The 18,343-nt window shown below is 42.8% G+C and overlaps 1 protein-coding gene across 10 annotated transcripts in view; it reads left to right on the top strand.

Moving 5' to 3' along the window:
* Window positions 1-7,903, top strand: part of NPAS3 (neuronal PAS domain protein 3) — a 678,331-nt gene extending 670,428 nt beyond the window's left edge. For all 10 annotated transcript variants that reach the window (XM_073610105.1, XM_073610104.1, XM_073610107.1 and 7 more), the window contains one exon: window positions 487-7,903. In XM_073610105.1, the coding sequence (XP_073466206.1) occupies window positions 487-1,889 (1,403 nt within the window). In that variant the 3' untranslated portion in view covers window positions 1,890-7,903. The remainder of the gene's footprint in view (window positions 1-486) is intronic.
* The last annotated feature ends 10,440 nt before the right edge of the window (window positions 7,904-18,343 follow it).

The raw sequence follows: 18,343 nt of genomic DNA on the forward strand, positions 1-18,343 counted from the left end.
AATGAAAGGCAAGGGCCATGTGCAAAAATTACCTAAGTCCTGGTTCACATTAATGATACTTTGAAATCGTGCTACTTCACTTGAAGTAGCACGATTTCAAAGGAGCAGGTCAGCGCAATTTCAGGTGCTACTTGGCTGACATCTGTGCCACTTCATTCACAGATGTCTATGCAACTTGCACCTGAAATCGCAAAAAATAATGCAGGGACCTTTTTTTCAAATTGGTGCAGAACTGCAAAGTCGGAGTCGCATTGATTTGAACAGTTCCATTGTCAACAATAGAGTGTGACTTGTCATGCGATTTGGAACTGTCAAATCTCATGACAAGTCACACCAATGTAGTTGTAAAGGTTGACTGACTTTTTAACAAATATACTGTTTGTTCTTTGTGAAATCACACTGGTACTAAAAGTAACAGATTCAAGTTAATTTTGTACAGACTGAAAAATGTAACATAATAATAATCTATGTTGTTAATCCTTACAGAGGATAATGATAATCCGAAGTCAGATGGAAAAGGGAACCTTTCTGAGCAGAGTGAAGACCCAGAGCCTGATCACAAGCAACCGGGACCCCACTCTGACCCAGACATGAACTGTGATGATGAGGCCAACAGCTCAAGTGATGCTTGCAGTGAGGAAAGTGAAGAAAGCGAAGACTGTGAAGTGAGGAAAACCGAAGAGGAGATGGAGCAAGGAGGGTTGGGTGCAATAGGGGCTATTGGCGCTCTAGGAGCATTGGGCCCTATGCACATTAAAGTAGAACGTTACACAGAGAGTGAAACGGACATGCGTGGACCTGAATCTTTGAGCTCTGATAGCGCCAAAGACTCTGAGAGTGGGGAAGAAGAGGAGGATGATGAGGAAGACACGGGTGTGCGTGTTACTGGTGTTCTAAGCAGACATCAGCGAAGGAAAAGGAGAAGGAGAAAGGGTTTGGGACCATGTGGAGGCCGTAGGAGACGTCTCTCTGGAGGATCCAGTCCTGGTGGGCTAGAAACCACATTGGGGGATCCCCCAAGATTGCTTCCTTCCACCCCTCCACCAACTGGAAGCTGTTCTTCATCTGTGCTAAAGATCAAGACGGAAATGTCAGAGCCTATTAACTTTGATAATGACAGCAGTATTTGGAACTTCCCACCTAATCGAGAGATCTCACGAAATGAATCCCCTTATAGTATGACCAAGCCTCCTACAGGGGGCGAACATTTCTCCCCTTCCCCATCTTCCACAGCTGCTGCCCCTCCAGCCCTCCATGTTTCCATACCAGACTCTGTTCTCACACCCCCAGGTGGGGCTGAGGGAGCTGGACGCAGCAAAGCGCAATACTCTGGATCCTCAGGGGGCTTAGGCCCTGTCAACTCTGACCCTCTTTCACCTCCACTGTCTGCCTCTCCTCGAGAAAAACCTCCCCAAACTGGTGGCCCATCAAACTCCCTTCTGTACGCAGGTGAGCTGGAAGCACTACAGAGGCTTCAGGCAGGCAACGTGGTTCTTCCTCTTGTGCATCGCGTGGCAGGAACCCTTGCAGCCACAGGAAGCAGTGGACAGAGGGTATATACTACAGGCACCATTCGCTATGCCCCAGCTGAGGTGACTCTGGCCATGCAAGGCAACCTGCTGCCCAATGCTCATCCTGTGAACTTTGTTGATGTAAATGGCCCAAGTTTTGGTTTGGACCCCAAGACCCCAATGGAGATGCTGTACCATCATGTCCACCGACTTAACATGTCTGGCCCATTTGGAGGAGCTGTGTCAGGTGCTGGTCTTACCCAGGTGCCTGCTGCCAGTGTCTTCACTACAGCTGAGGGGATATTCTCCTCTCTCCCATTTCCAGTGTACAGCAATGGCATCCATGCAGCACAGACTCTAGAACGTAAAGAGGACTGAAAAACGAAGGAGAGAAGTGTATGAAAAGTAGAGAGAATGAGGAGGAGAAAAATGAACAGACTGCAGGAGCAGGGAAAGACATTAATAAATGATGCAGAATGTAGGTGGCTATGTATTGGTCCTAGGGGCAGATAAGCCTGGCCACCCAATGTCTCCTCCGCTGCTTCCTAACCCAAGGCCGCAAAATTGGGTTTTCCTCATGAGTTGTACTTATGAATACCTTTTTCCCAAAGCATTCTGGGACCAGTAGCCCCGTCTTCCACACCTCATACTTATAGCAGGGCTGCACAAAACCTTTTCTCCATCGGCCTCTTTTTGCGGCTTTGGCTTAGTTGGCAGATGCCTCTCCTGGGGACCGCTCGCACTGTGCCCGTTGTGCCGTCACTTAGAGTTGGGGGCAACGGCTGCGTTCTGATCCTTTACAACCTAAAGTATTCCAGCACTTTGACTCACACCTAGATTCCCCCATTTTTGACCCCTGAACTTTATATGGTCTTATTTTTACTCCTCACCCAGTCACTGCCAAAATAATGAGACATGGCATTTTGTGTAGTACTTATTTTTTTCATTCTTTTGAGGCCTCTCCCTCTCTGCTGCTAGAACTTAGATCTGTTAACTCTTAAATTGCCAGAGAAATCAATGCACTGCATGCTGCTCTGGCAGAAAAGAGTTAACTCAACTTGTACTACTGGATCCTGAAAGTGTTGTCAGCCTTTCATAAGCCCACAACATTGTTAAAAAATGGTTGAAACAGTTATCAAGACAGCTACGTATTGATGTACCAAGATGCCTTGTCCTTTCAAGGTTCATGTATGTGTATGTTTAAAGATGTTTCTTACACTTGTCACTTGCAGGAAAGAAAGTTCAACACACCTGATTCATAAAGAAGACTTTCATCAAAGGTGGCTTCAGGCAGATCCCTGAAGTTAGCTGTTTGTAATATCTTAGTATCATGTGAATTTCCCTTAGTTCACAGGATCTACAGTAGTTTAGAAAAGTTGCTGCTTTAAAGATAATCTGGCTTTAGGTGCTTGAGCAAGAGCTCCATAAGAAAAGGGTATACTTACCTAATGAGCACAGGTAGAATTGAATGGTTCTTTCTTCAGTAGTTTCCTTCTTGCCAAAGCAATTCTCTGCATGCTATAGGAAGAGGGCTAAATAGTAGAGTGTTCTGGTAACAGGGGCCTAACTGCTGCTATAAAAGCCCATGCAAAGTCTTTGGATTTGGAGGCAAGAAGGGCTCTTCACCAGCTCCTAAGACTGAAGAACCTGCTTTATTCATTCCTGTCCAGGCACAGTTTTTATTTCAGAGTGTACTAATGCTGCTTTCTACATAAATATAATTACATATGTGATACATGTATAGACAGTGCAACATTCAAGTGTGCAATAATTAACAGCAGTAGTGCACTCTTTGCTATATAAACATTGCCAGGTTTATAGACAGGGTTTGCACCTCTTTTCCTCCTTTATGGGCCTAATAGATTGTATTTTTGTCTACTAGAATTTACACAAATGTCAACACAGATTGCTCTAGACCTAGATTGCACAGCACTGACCAGATTATATCAGGTTATCTATAAAGTAAATTCATCACCTGTGTCTTCTGTCCAAGCAACCCATTGCCCTGTGATAAAAAAGACTTAACAATCTGCTGTCTCCTGTATTGGGGTAGGTCGATGGAGGGGTCAAATAATTTATGGCAAATGCTATTTTTTTCCCAACAAGTGGTGCTGGCAGTGTCTGCACCTCTCATCACCTCCACACCAGCAGTGTCTGTATCTCCCACCACCTCTCCTTGGCACTTATCATAAACCTGATGAGATGAGAAGCCAACCTTACAAGTTGTTGGAGCACTTTGCAGTGCTTAGAAGGTTGACTGGCAGTTGTTAAATGCATGTACATCCATTTACCTTTTAAAGTAATATTAAAGTCTTGTTTTCTTTTAAATAACAAACATGTTATACTTACCTGCTCTATGCGGTGGTTTGCATAGAGCAGCCCAGATCCTCCTCTTCTTGGGTCCCACTCCGGTGCTTCTGGCCCCTCCCTCCTGTCGGGTACCCCCACAGCAAGCAGCTTAATCTGGGGGCACCCAAGCAGGCATGCTCCCAACCCATGGTTCTGTGTGTCCATTCACACATGGAGCTGTGGCTCAGCCCTGCCCCCTCCGTCTCCTGATTGGCTCACTGTCTGTGATTTACATCAGCGGGAGTCAATGGCTCCCACTGCTGCCAAAAGCCAGTCAGGGGTGCAAGTCCCCAGAGAGGCAAGGCTCTCATGGACATCGCTGTATCGAGAGGGTGCTCAGGTAAGTATTGGGGGGGGGCTGCTGCACACAGAGGGTTTTTTACATTCATGCATAAAATCCCTTCTGCATGGACTGTCAGCAAAATGCAGATTCATCAGCAGGACTATTGGCATCATTTGATATTTTCAGCTGTGCTGGGTCTGCAGAGCTCTGTAAGTAAATAAAAGCATATGTGGCAGTTGTCCCCAAAGTAGATGCTGCTATTTTCTGTGTCTGCAATCCAATGAGCCTGCACTGCTTACCTCAACACCATAGTGCATTTCCCAGAACATGGTTCCTTGCCACAACTGAAAATATATTTTCCCATACAGTTCCTTGTATGGTAATCTCTGAACAGTTAAGGCCGCCATAGAAGAGTTGAAAACCGAACATTATGTCAATCTAAAAATGAAAACGGCGCATGTGATTGTGCCATCGTTTGTTTCGTTTCTCTAAAAAAAAAAATCCAGCATGTTGGATCAGGCACTTTCGATTGCAGCACAAAAATCATGTGTCGCAGCTGGCACAATATTGATGCAAAAATATGAAAGACCTGACGATCAACAGGAATTTTTGTTTGATTTTTGACTCGTCTATGGCCTGCTTAAGACCCTGACACTACCACAGGCATCCCTCCATGTTTCTAGATCATGAAGAAGTAGGAAGGCAGCAGGGATGTGTTTGTTTTTTAGTTCTGGTATGCTTATCCTGCAATAGAATGGAAGCGGAATTGATCTCTAGGGAGAGCGCATTTGCTTTACAACTGTAGTCAGGACCATAAAGGAGGAATAGCTGGTGGGTTTTTGCAGAAGGGCTGGTGGAGCACCTGGTAGGAGCATCTGGGCTTCGGTTAACTTTTGAGCAGCAGCCTTTGGAAGAGCTTTGTGAAATTAATAATGCAGTTCTGAGAAAATTACGTCGAATGACTAACAAAGGGGCAGGCTGTGAAGACACTAATCAGAGAAGGAGCTAAAAAGATCAGACCAAGGGGTTGGGAGACTGTAAGCTGTACTTGAGGGGAGAATGCAGGAACTGAGGGATGAGCACATTCAGAGTACATGGTATCACTGGATGTAATAACTAAATGGTAAGAAAGAAGAAAGTAGCAGAGGATGGGATAAATGTGCACATTTTCATTTCTATATTTGCTGATTTAACTTTCATAGTCTTGATCTCTTGAGTCAAATCTAGCTCTAGGGGAATAAATCCTTTCCTACATCAGATATGCTATTAACACTTTGTCAGATAGGGGACATAGAGCAGGGAATTTCTTTAAATTCAAACACATCATAGCTATTTTTGCTATCAAGAGAGGCTTAGAATATGGGGTTGTAGACCGCTGATGTGATTGGCCCTGTAAGGGCAAAAGCCATTGCGGCTAATTTTAAACTTCATAAGCCAGGTAATTTTTCCAAGCAAAACAACGATTGTGGCAGTATGATGTGTATACAGTGGGTTACTTTGTGGACTCTTTTTATTGCACAAAACACTTTACTGACCCATCATGTTTTTGCTGTTACATGTTGCGTGTCCTCACCAGCACTGTGTCTACCTGTTATAGTTTACAGTAAATGGAGGGTTAAAAAAACCCCATAAAAACCATCTTAACCTCTTTATTATTTCTTCATAATGCCCTCTAACATTTCTACTCTCCGTCTAATGCACTTTGATAGGTTGAAAGCCTAGCGTCAAATTATGGCAACGTCTAGCAAATACAACTTTTCTTTTATAATACTCAGAAAGTCTCCCCCAAAATTTTGAAGGGGTAAGGGGGAATCACCAGGAAAAAAAAAACATTAAAAAAACAAAGTGCAGATATTGGTTTTGTTTTGGCCACCAGAAATCAGAAGGGGAAAAAAAAACGGAGTCACAAGAAACCAAAAGTGACGTTTCATGGACTAATGGGTTTCTGTTTCCTACTTCCAGTCTGTTTGGCAGCTTATCCGTGAAACATCTATTGCCAGGTGTGAGACTTTGTAATGTGTTGCTTAGTGTGTTACAAAAAAAAAAGAAAAAACACAAATCTAAGAAAGTTTAAAAAAAAAAAAAAGAACCATTTCCAAGTGTCTTTTTAGCTGTCTCATTCCAATTTCAACGTGTGTTACAATATGCAGTATATTCTAAGCTAATGTGAGTGTTTATATCTGTTGTCTTTCTCTGTGCTTTTAAAACTGTAGTCTGGGTCTGTCACGTTCTTTACTCCCTGTGTGTCAGTGAATCGGTGGTACCTGGGGGGTTCGTGGATGTTTGTATAGTGGCAACGCTGCTTTCACTGTTGGTACACCCTATGGGTAAACTTGGCTCTTTCTTTGTTTTCATTTTTGCTATCGCTTTTACTGTTGTGAGATTTCAGTACTCTGTCTTAATGACTGTTCTGTAATTTTTACCTCTGTCTCAAGTCTGTCTTTTTCCCACATAAACCAGCAATGTAACATTTTCAAAAGGCCGCATACCTTCTTTGTGCGAGGGAGGGACGGTTAGCTTCCTCTTCTTTCCCAGCTTGAAGAATGATGACCCTACAGCATCACACAATAAGCTGGACATATAAACTCGTTAATCTGACATGTTAGAAGCCCAGTTTCATTTTCATTTACTCTGTGAATAGAGGAGGCTCACTAGTTTCAAAACACAAATAGCTCCTACATTCTGTCCAGCCCTTTATGGCTACTTTTGTACATTGTTCACAGTCCATGCAGGTATGTCTCTGCCCTGGCAGAGTTCTTAAAGCCATTAGATCAATTACCACTACAGCCAATGCCAGCTGGTAGCCACTTTTTCTGCATTCCAGAAATACAGGCATGACGTGGACTCCTAGTTTAATTGGGGTGCCTTACAATCATCCGGTAACATTTGGGGAATGTGTTAGAAGGGGACGTGCTCTTTCAATGTCCCAAGCCAATATCCCTCGCTGTCTATTGCTGTGTTCGGAAAATTAAGCCAGACCTACGCATTGGCTCTACCTCCTATCTTTTCAGTGAGGGAATGTAGGAAGAGATTAATTATAAATTGCAACCTTTAGGCTCTGTTTCCACTAGTGCGACTTTTCATGCGACTTGGGACTGAAAAGTCGCATGACAAATTGTTTCCCATGATTTCCAATGAGTACCGTTCATATCTGTGCGACTTCAAGTCGCAGCGACTTCAAAGTAGTCCCTGCACTACTTTGGTCCCACTTTGATGCGACTTGAGGTCTATAGATACAGGCATTGCTTCAAATCGCGGTAAAAAGTCGCGGTAAAATCGCGGTAAAAAATCGCGGCAAAATCGCGCGACTTTGGGGACGCACTAGTGGAAACCTAGCCTTAAGCCTCCTCTACCATTGCCTTCTGTGTCTTCCTGCAGGGAAAGGGTTAGGACAGTGACGCTAGCCCTGCTTCTCTGTCAGAAGGCTGGCTTTCAATACTGCGCATCTGGAATAAGTCAAAAAGACAACTCTCTGCACATTTGTGGTGGTTGCAAAACACTGAAACTCACGTCAAGGTTTTATGTTTTACCCCTTTGTCTTCCATCTTGTTTTCTGTTCGTTTTTCTTCCTTTCCTTTTTTTAATATTTTTTTAATAAGTGTTTGTGTTGTGTCAAACAATTAAAAAATAATATTATTAATAATAATAAACTATTGAAGATTTCTGGTTATTTCAATTGAGCGAGTTTAACAGCTGCTTTCAAAATAAATTGTTCGACAGTTTGCAAAAATGACAAAAAAGTTTTTTTTTTTATTTGTGACGACCGTGTCTGTGTTTTTTAACTATTTCCTGTAAATTAATATGAAAACTTTATAAGGTTGGTGCCACTTTGATTAATTATTAAGAATATGAATGGGAGGGTTGTTAGGAAATAGACAGAATTGTACCAGTAAACCCAGCAGTGTTATCAACATAAACATTTAAAAAGAGAGATATATATATTAAAACATAAAAAAAATGAACAGTATGGATACTTTTTCTTGTGTGTTACAGACTAACTCAGTTTTAACTCAACGTGCCTCATCTGTTGTATAATAAAATAAGAAAAACATTATTTTTCCATTAACCATCAGATTAATATGGTCCAGAGAAAAAAATTAAAAAGCAAAAAAAAATCTGTACATAATTTCATTTTTCTTTTTAAAAAAGGTTCTTTTTTATACTTTTCTAGGCCTGCTTACATATCATACATGCTGTCTTTTATGTAAATTAATTTTTTGATTCATCCGGCAGGAACCATTTTCATAATAAACTTTACATTTTGGATTTGTTTGCAGTTTTGGCATCTTTTCTTTCACACATTAACACCATCCACAACAAAAAAAAAAATTACAGCTGGGGCAAATATAGGTTGCTAATATTGCTAATCAGCCTTCAAGGATCTTCAGCCAAAGATTTGCATGTTGATATGCTTTCACTCCATGGGCCTGATTTGCTAAAGTATGAAGAGGGGCAATACAAAGTATACGTATGTTTACGTCAAACATTCAGGCACTATGTTTTCATATTTTTTTTTTCTGATCGAATATTTAACGTGAAGACAGACTCCCTTGGTTTCATTGCACTCCATCTAGCTTCACACATTAGTAATTCAGACCTAAATACTTGCCATATTTGAGTTGTTTTTTAAAAAACAAATATGGATAATTTTGTTGTTCCCAAGAAATTTTCTGAACATTGTCACTTTTGTATTTGTGTAAATGTAACCTGTTTTCAGTAACTAAATATTTCAGATAGATAGATTTCAGATCTTAGTGACTTGGTAAAGGTAAAATTCAGACAAATATAATAATACTATTTAGACCAGTTATGTATTCAGTAGAATGTTTACATGCATCCTATGATGCCCTGCATTGCAGCATTCACACTAGGGGAGGAAGGGCAGCACCAGGTCTAAGACTTGTCTGTGTCATTTGGCAAGTGTGCTTGGGTCACAAGACTAGCTGAACAGAATTACAAATCCTTTGGCAGGTAAACAGTATTTTGTCTGTGCTCTTAACTGTTTGGAGTTCAGCTTTAACCACTTAATGACATCCCCACATACATATACTGTGGCAGGGCGGTCCTTAAGCGCATAATCACGTACCTGTATGTGACTATATGGCTCTGGAGCACACGCACCCCGCTGGAGCTGCGCTCCCACTGTGACTGGATACAGCGGGTCGGGTGGCCACGATGGCCGCCGGCTACCCGTGATCGCTCAGTGGAGAGAGAGAAGGATGGTCTGCCTATGTAAACAAGGAAAACTGTCCTCTCAGTGAGGAAGAGAGACATCTGTGATTCTTGCTTATCGGGAACACAGATGTCTCTCTGCCTCGAGTGCATCCGCCCCCCCCAGTTAAAAAACACTGACAGGGAACACATTTAACCCTTTGATCGCCCCCTGTTAACCCCTTCCCTGCCAGTATCATTTATACAGTAATCAGTGCATTTTTTAGCAGTGATCACTGTATTGGTGTCACTGGTTACTAAAAATATGTAGCAGAATACAAATTGGGCTAAATTGATGAAGAAATTCGATTTTTAATTACTAGCATATTGTTTTTTACAAAATTGTCGGTCTTTTTTTGTTTATATCTCAAAAAATAAAAATTGCAGTGTTGATCAATTACCACCAAAAGAAAGCTCTATTTGTGGGGAAAAAAGGACATCAAATTTATTTGGGTACAGCATCGCACAACCGCGCAATTGTCAGTTAAAGCGGTATCGCAAAAAATAGCCTGGTCAGGAAGAGGGTAAAACCTTCCAGGGCTGAAGTGGTTAAATATATAAAGTGCTTCTATATTCAGTTGATAGCCCTAATGCTACGGAGCTGTTTTACCCCGAACCTCAATCTGTGCACTTATTTATTTCAGCTCTGTACCTTATCAAATGCATCTAACACTAGCTCTACCCAACACAAGTGCATGTAATAGGACATCATCACACAACTACCAAAATGAAATATTGCTTACAAGAATTTTTGCAAATCAGCTTTTCTCTGCCCCTTCTGTCTAATATTGGCATCCACTGCAATCATTATGTGTCTGACATTTCAGCTAGTGGGTAAAGGTACATGGGAATTTAATATATAAGTACAATTACAGAAAATATGTGCATAGCAGAATTTAACCACTTGCCGACCGCCTCATGCAGATATACTGCGGCAGAATGGCACAGGCAGGCAAAATCACATACCTGTACGTGATCTGCCTCCCGTGGGTGGGGGGTCCTATCGGACCCCCCCCCCCGGTGCCCGAGGCGGTCGGATTCTGTCTGGGAGGCGATCGCTCCCAGCCAATGAAATCCTTCCTCTGCTGCTGTATAGTAAACAGCGGCAGAGGAAGTGATGTCATCTCTCCTCGGCTCGGTATTTTCCGTTCCGGCGCCGAGGAGAGAAGACATCGATGTGAGTGCACAACACACACACAGTAGAACACGCCAGGCATACTTTTCACCCTCCGATCACCCCCTGATCACCCCCCCCCCGTCACAGTGACACCAAGCAGTTTTTTTTTTTTTCTGATTACTGCATTGGTGTCAGTTTGTGACAGTTAGTGTGGTAGGGCAGTTAGTGTTAGGCCCTTTTAGGTCTAGGGTAGACCCCTAACCCCCCCTAATAAAGTGTCACTAAGAGATTATTTTTTAGTGTCACTGGTGACGCTAGTTAGGGAGGTAAATATATAGGTTCGCCGTCAGTGTTTTATAGCATCAGGGACCCCTATATACTACCTAATAAAGGTTTTAACCCCTTGATTGCCCCCTAGTTAACCCTTTCACCAGTGATCACCGTATAACTGTTACGGGTGACGCTGGTTAGTTTATTTTTTATAGTGTCAGGGCACCCGCCGTTTATTACTTAATAAAGGTTTAGCCCCCTGATCGCCCAGCGGTGATATAAGTTAGGTTTTAGGGTCAGATAGGGTCTGCGTCGCCCCAGGCAGCGTCAGGTTAGCGCCAGTACCGCTAACACCCACGCACGCAGCATACGCCTCCCTTAGTGGTATAGTATAGTATCTGAACGGATCAATATCTGATCCAATCAGATCTATACTAGCGTCCCCAGCAGTTTAGGGTTCCCAAAAACGCAGTGTTAGTAGGATCAGCCCAGATACCTGCTAGCACCTGCGTTTTGCCCCTCCGCCCGGCCCAGCCCAGCCCACCCAAGTGCAGTATCGATCGATCACTGTCACAAAACACTAAACACATAACTGCAGCGTTCGCAGAGTCAGGCCTGATCCCTGTGATCGCTAACAGTTTTTTTGGTAGCGTTTTGATGAACTGGCAAGCACCAGCCCCAGGCAGCGTCAGGTTAGTGCCAGTAGCGATAACACCCACGCACGCACCGTACACCTCCCTTAGTGGTATAGTATCTGAACGGATCAATATCTTATCCGATCAGATCTATACTAGCGTCCCCAGCAGTTTAGGGTTCCCAAAAACGCAGTGTTAGCGGGATCAGCCCAGATACCTGCTAGCACCTGCGTTTTGCCCCTCCGTCCAGCCCAGCCCACCCAAGTGCAGTATCAATCAATCACTATCACTTACAAAACACTCAACGCATAACTGCAGCGTTCGCAGAGTCAGGCCTGATCCCTGCGATCGCTAACAGTTTTTTTGGTAGCGTTTTGGTGAACTGGCAAGCACCAGCGGCCTAGTACACCCCGGTCGTAGTTAAACCAGCACTGCAGTAACACTTGGTGACTTGGCGAGTCCCATAAGTGCAGTTCAAGCTGGCGAGGTGGCAAGCACAAGTAGTGTCCCGCTGCCACCAAGAAGAAGTTAAACACAGGCCCGTCGTGCCCATAATGCCCTTCCTGCTGCATTCGCCAATCCTAATTGGGAACCCACCACTTCTGCAGCGCCCGTACTTCCCCCATTCACATCCCCAACCAAATGCAGTTGGCTGCATGAGAGGCATTTTCTTTATGTCCTCCCGAGTACCCCTACCCAACGAACCCCCCCAAAAAAGATGTTGTGTCTGCAGCAAGTGCGGATATAGGTGTGACACCCGCTATTATTGTCCCTCCTGTCCTGACAATCCTGGTCTTTGCATTGGTGAATGTTTTGAACGCTACCATACACTAGTTGAGTATTAGCGTAGGGTACAGCATTGCACAGACTGGACACACTTTCACAGGGTCTTCCAAGATGCCATCGCATTTTGAGAGACCCGAACCTGGAACTGGTTACAGTTACAAAAGTTACAGTTACAAAAAAAGTGTAAAAAAAAAAAAAAACACAAAAAAATATATAAAAAAAAAATAGTTGTTGTTTTATTGTTCTCTCTCTCTCTATTCCCTCTCTATTGTTCCGCTCTTTTTTACTGTATTCTATTCTGCAATGTTTTATTGTTATTATGTTTTATCATGTTAGCTTTTCAGGTATGCAATTTTTATACTTTACTGTTTACTGTGTTTTATTGTTAACCTTTTTTTGTCTTCAGGTACGCCATTCAGCTGCAGCGCGGATTTATTTATCTTGACAGCAACATCGTTTGCTCCCATGATATATAAAGCCGTGGCTCCAGCGGAGGTGATATATGCCGAAGCATGGGGGCAGCAGGGGCGGAGGAGCGATTTGCTCCTACCTTTTGCGGGAGGATGTCCCCATGCTTCGGCATATATAAATGGTGCATGTATGCCCATCATTAGAAGTGGGTGGATGAAGGGAGGTATTCTAATAGTGGGCATACCCACCGATCAATCTCTTTTTTTCATGCAGCCCACAGGCTGCATGAAAAAAAAAGATTACAATATATGCCCAACAAGGACCAGCAATGTACTGGTATATTGCTGGACTTTGAGTGGTTATACCAGAATGATGCCTGCAGGTTTAGGTATCCTCTTGGTATCATTCTTTTCAGCCAGCGGTCGGCTTTCATGTAAAAGCTAATTAGCCTCTAGACTGCTTTTACAAGCAGTGGGAGGGAATGCCCACCCCCCACCGTGTTTTTCTCTGGCTCTCCTGTCCGAACAGGGAACCTGAGAATGCAGATGGTGATTCAGCCAGCTGACCATAGAGCTGATCAGAGACTGGAGTGGCTCCAAACATCTCTATGGCCTAAGAAACCGAAAGCTACAAGCATTTCATGACTTAGATTTCGCCGGATGTAAACAGCGCCATTGGGAAATTGGGAAGGCATTTTATCACACCGATCTTGGTGTGGTCAGATGCTTTGAGGGCAGAGGAGAGATCTAGGGTCTAATAGACCCCAATTTTTTCAAAAAAGAGTACCTGTCACTACCTATTGCTATCATAGGGGATATTTACATTCCCTGAGATAACAATAAAAATGATTTAAAAAAAATGAAAGGAACAGTTTAAAAATAAGATAAAAAAGCAAAAAAAAAAAAACACCCCTGTCCCCCCCTGCTCTTGCGCAAAGGCGAACGCAAGCATCGGTCTGGCGCCAAATGTAAACAGTAATTGCACCATGCATGTGAGGTATCACCACGAAGGTCAGATCGAGGACAGTAATTTTAGCAGTAGACCTCCTCTTTAAATCTAAAGTGGTAACCTGTAAAGGCTTTTAAAGGCTTTTAAAAATGTATTTGTCGCCACTGCATGTTTGTGCGCAATTTTAAAGCATGTTTGGCATCCATGTACTCGGCATAAGATCATCTTTTTTATTTCATCAAACATTTGGGCAATATAGTGTGTTTTAGTGCATTAAAATTAAAAAAAGTGTGTTTTTTCCCCAAAAAATGCGTTTGAAAAATCGCTGCGCAAATACTGTGTGAAAAAAAAAATGAAACACCCACCATTTTAATCTGTAGGGCATTTGCTTTAAAAAAATATATAATGTTTGGGGGTTCAAAGTAATTTTCTTGCAACAAAAAATAATTTTTTCATGTAAACAAAAAGTGTCAGAAAGGGCTTCAAGTGGTTAGAAGAGTGGGTGATGTGTGACATAAGCTTCTAAATGTTGTGCATAAAATACCAGGACAGTTCAAAACCCCCCCAAATGACCCCATTTTGGAAAGTAGACACCCCAAACTATTAGCTGGGAGGCATGTCGAGTCCATGGAATATTTTATATTGTGACACAAGTTGCAGGAAAAAGACAAATTTTTTTTTTTTTTTTTGCACAAAGTTGTCACTAAATGATATATTGCTCAAACATGCCATGGAAATATGTGAAATTACACCCCAGAATACATTTAGCTGCTTCTCCTGAGTACGGGGATACCACATGCGTGAGACTTTTTGGGAGCCTAGCCGCGTACGGAACCCCGAAAACCAAGCACCGCCTTCAGGCTTTCTAAGGGCGTAAAATGGTGATTTCACTCTTCACTCTTCACTGCCTATCACAGTTTCGGAGGCCATGGAATGCCCAGGTGGCACAAACCCCCCCCAAAAGACCCTATTTTGGAAAGTAGACACCCCAAGCTATTTGCTGAGAGGTATAGTGAGTATTTTGCAGACCTCACTTTTTGTCAGAAAGTTTTAAAAATTGAAAAAAGAAAAAAAAAATTTTTTTTTCTTGTCTTTCTTCATTTTCAAAAGCAAATGAGAGCTGCAAAATACTCACCATGCCTCTCAGCAAATAGCTTGGGGTGTCTACTTTCCAAAATGGGGTCATTTGGGGGGGTTTGTGCCACCTGGGCATTCCATGGCATCCGAAACTGTGATAGGCAGTGAAGAGTGAAAACAAAAATTTACGCCCTTAGAAATCCTGAAGGCGGTGATTGGTTTTCGGGGCCCCATACGCATCTAGGCTCACAAAAAGTCCCACACATGTGGTATCCCCGTACTCAGGAGAAGCAGCTAAATGTATTTTGGGGTGCAATTCCACATATGCCCATGGCCTGTGTGAGCAATATATCATTTAGTGACAACTTTGTGCAAAAAAAAAAAATTTGTCACTTTCCCGCAACTTATGTCAAAATATAAAATATTCCATGGACTCAACATGCCTCTCAGAAAATAGCTTGGGGTGTCTACTTTACAAAATGGGGTCATTGGGGGGGTTTGTGCCATCTGGGCATTTTATGGCCTTCAAAACTGTGATAGGTAGTGAGGAGTGAAATCAAAAATTTACGCTCTTAGAAATCCTGAAGGCGGTGATTGGTTTTCGGGGCCCCGTATGCGGCTAGGCTCCCAAAAAGCCCCACACATGTGGTATCCCCGTACTCAGGAGAAGCAGCTGATGTGTAATTTGTAATTGTTTTTTTTTTTTGTCATTATTCAATCACTTGGGACAAAAAAAAATTAATATTCAATGGGCTCAACATGGCTCTCAGCAATTTCCTTGGGGTGTCTACTTTCCAAAATGGGGTCATTTGGGGGGGGTTTTGTACTGCCCTGCCATTTTAGCACCTCAAGAAATGACATAGGCAGTCATAAACTAAAAGCTGTGTAAATTCCAGAAAATGTACCCTAGTTTGTAGACGCTATAACTTTTGCGCAAACCAATAAATATACGCTTATTACCTTTTTTTTACCAAAGACATGTGGCCGAATACATTTTGGCCTAAATGTATGACTAAAATTGAGTTTATTGGATTTTTTTATAACAAAAAGTAGAAAATATCATTTTCTTTCAAAATTTTTGGTCTTTTTCCGTTTATAGTGCAAAAAATTAAAACCACAGAGGTGATCAAATACCATCAAAAGAAAGCTCTATTTGTGGGAAGAAAAGGACGCAAATTTCGTTTGGGTACAGCATTGCATGGCCGCGCAATTAGCAGTTAAAGCGACGCAGTGCCAAATTGTAAAAAGTGCTCTGGTCAGGAAGGGGGTAAATCCTTCCAGGGCGGAAGTGGTTAAAGTGACCCTATTGCTATACTAATGTTTTCTAGTCAAGACATCCCTTTTGAAAAAAAGACATGAAATACACACCTTTCCTTTTGTCAATGCCGCTCACATCCTCAGAAATCTTTGTGGGAATTTCACAGGGAAATTGAAACTTTGTTGATCTCCTGGATCCCTGGCCAATCTCACTGGTTCCTCCCTTTTACATCTATGTCATTACTGTATCTTGTAATGATATGGAGGTTTTTTGGGGAGATCGACACTCCTGAAGGTGGCAGTTTCCCTGCAAACTTTGCGTAGGGATCTGTCAGGATCAAACGGTGTAGGTGGCAAGAGAGGGCATACCATGGGGCCACAAAGCAAAGGTTTGAAGCTGGCCTTAGATTAGATTAAAGTGGATGTAAACCCGATTCATGAAATTTGAGCTGGGCACATATATCTGCAGAGTTTTCTTATCTTTCTTCAAAGCACTATGTTCAGTGGATTTCTCCTGCTCAGTTCTGTTATCAACCTGATCACTTCTGACAAATTTTCTGACACATGAGATAAACGCAGCCTGAATTTTGTGTCGGGAGCTATAAATAGACTAGCAGGCAGCTTGCCATGTCAAAGAACAACCCTGAGAGTCTTTGCCTATGTGGCGATGGGGTATGTGCCTTTCCTCCAATCAGCTGTCTTGGCTGTATTCCCAGACTTCACACTCAGTGTTGGCGAGAGAAAATCTCTAACACGAGCTGAACTTTCTAAACAGTATATAAAGTTGAAGACAGCAGCTATACATGTAAGGCCCTTTTCACACTGGAGGCATTTTTCAGGCTCTAATGGGCTAAAAATAGTGCCTGTAAAGCGTCTAAAAATGCCTCCCCTGCAGCCCCAGTGTGAAAGCCAGAGCACTTTTACACTGGAGCGATGCGCTTGCAGGACGTTAGAAAAAGGAGCTGTGAATACACCGCTCATCCACGGCCCCTCCCCATTGAAATCAATGGGCACCGCTGCCGAAGTGCCTGCAAAGCGCTTCAGCAGCGGCGCTTTTTGGACGCATTTAACCCTTTCTTCGGGTTCCGGCTTCCGCTAGCAGCCGAAATGTGCTGCTAAAACGACGGTAAAGCGCCGCTAAAACTAGTGGCGCTTTACCACTAACGCAGCTGTGAGTGTGAAAGGGGTCTAAAACTTATGTAGGGAGATTTGTTTCATCCCTGTGTATCATCTGAGGCTGTTCACTGCACTTGGTATATGTGAGGGTAGACTGCATACTGGTAAGATCCTAGTTTCTTTGTGGAACACAAAAAAGGTAGGCCATTGACGGTGCAAGTATCTTTCCTGTAACCACGATTCCCCCATCAACACTGACAGTGTTGACAGGGAAATCCCCCCTGTCGAGACATTGTGCTCTCCCAGCGGGGTAAGCCACTAGTGATAATCACAAGTAAACCAGCAGGCTGGTTGTACCCAAGCTGATCGATCAATCAATTTTGTACATTCAGCCTGCCCATACACAGTTTGAATCTCCGCTAATTTATGCTGAATCGGCTCAGATTTGAACTGTCTATGGCTGGCCTAAGTACAGCAGGCTTTAGTAGTGCTCTACTTACCACCAATTTAGATAAACTAGATACCAAATTAGACTAAATTGTATTAACCTCTTGGCGCCGGCCGTAAATGTGCGGCCTCTCTGCGCCTGGTGCTTAGTTCCAAGGGACCACATATTTGCGTGAATTGCTGCCCAAACAGCTGTCCCCAGAGCACGCGCTGCATGCTCCTGACACAGTTACTGGCGCCTAACTGAAAGCTCCCGATCACTGCTTGCGATATGGCGTTTTCGGATCACGTGACAGCCAATCACAGCGGTCGAATGCTCTTAAGCCCTGCCGGAATCATAAACCTCTTAAAGGGCCGGTAGGTGACAGCATGAAAAGGTTAACAAAAAAAACAAAGGAGAAGTGGGAGTACTTCTAAGTGTGTTAAACAATAGCGTTCCCAATTGCATCCCATTGAGTATCAAATATAAAAGAATAATAGTTAAACCTATGTGGCCCAATGCTAATCTTAAAAAGCTATTTAGGGATAAAAATCTGTCCTTACAAAAAGTGCATAATGGAAAGGACACCTTCAGCATTTAGGTGTTGCATAGAATGCAATAAGAAATGCAAGTGGGCTATCAGAGCAACCAAATCTGATTATAAGTAACATATTGTTTCAGAAAGCAAGCATAACTTGCCCATGCTTTCAAACTCCATGGGTCTGATTTTCTAAAGTATGAAAACCGATTATAAGTAGCATACTGTTTCAGAAAGCAAGAGTAACCTATAAAAATCAACAGTAAAAAGGTAAGGACAAAACAAGTAGGCCCCATGAAAGGTGAATATGGAACTTTGGTCACAAATGACAGGGGTAGTGCATTCATTCTTTTTTTCAGTTTATAGATACGTAAAAGAGATTTATTAGGGATATTAACGCTAATACC

This window comes from Aquarana catesbeiana, linkage group LG13 (assembly GCF_042186555.1).
Source record: "Aquarana catesbeiana isolate 2022-GZ linkage group LG13, ASM4218655v1, whole genome shotgun sequence".
Classification (NCBI taxonomy): Eukaryota; Metazoa; Chordata; class Amphibia; order Anura; family Ranidae; genus Aquarana; species Aquarana catesbeiana.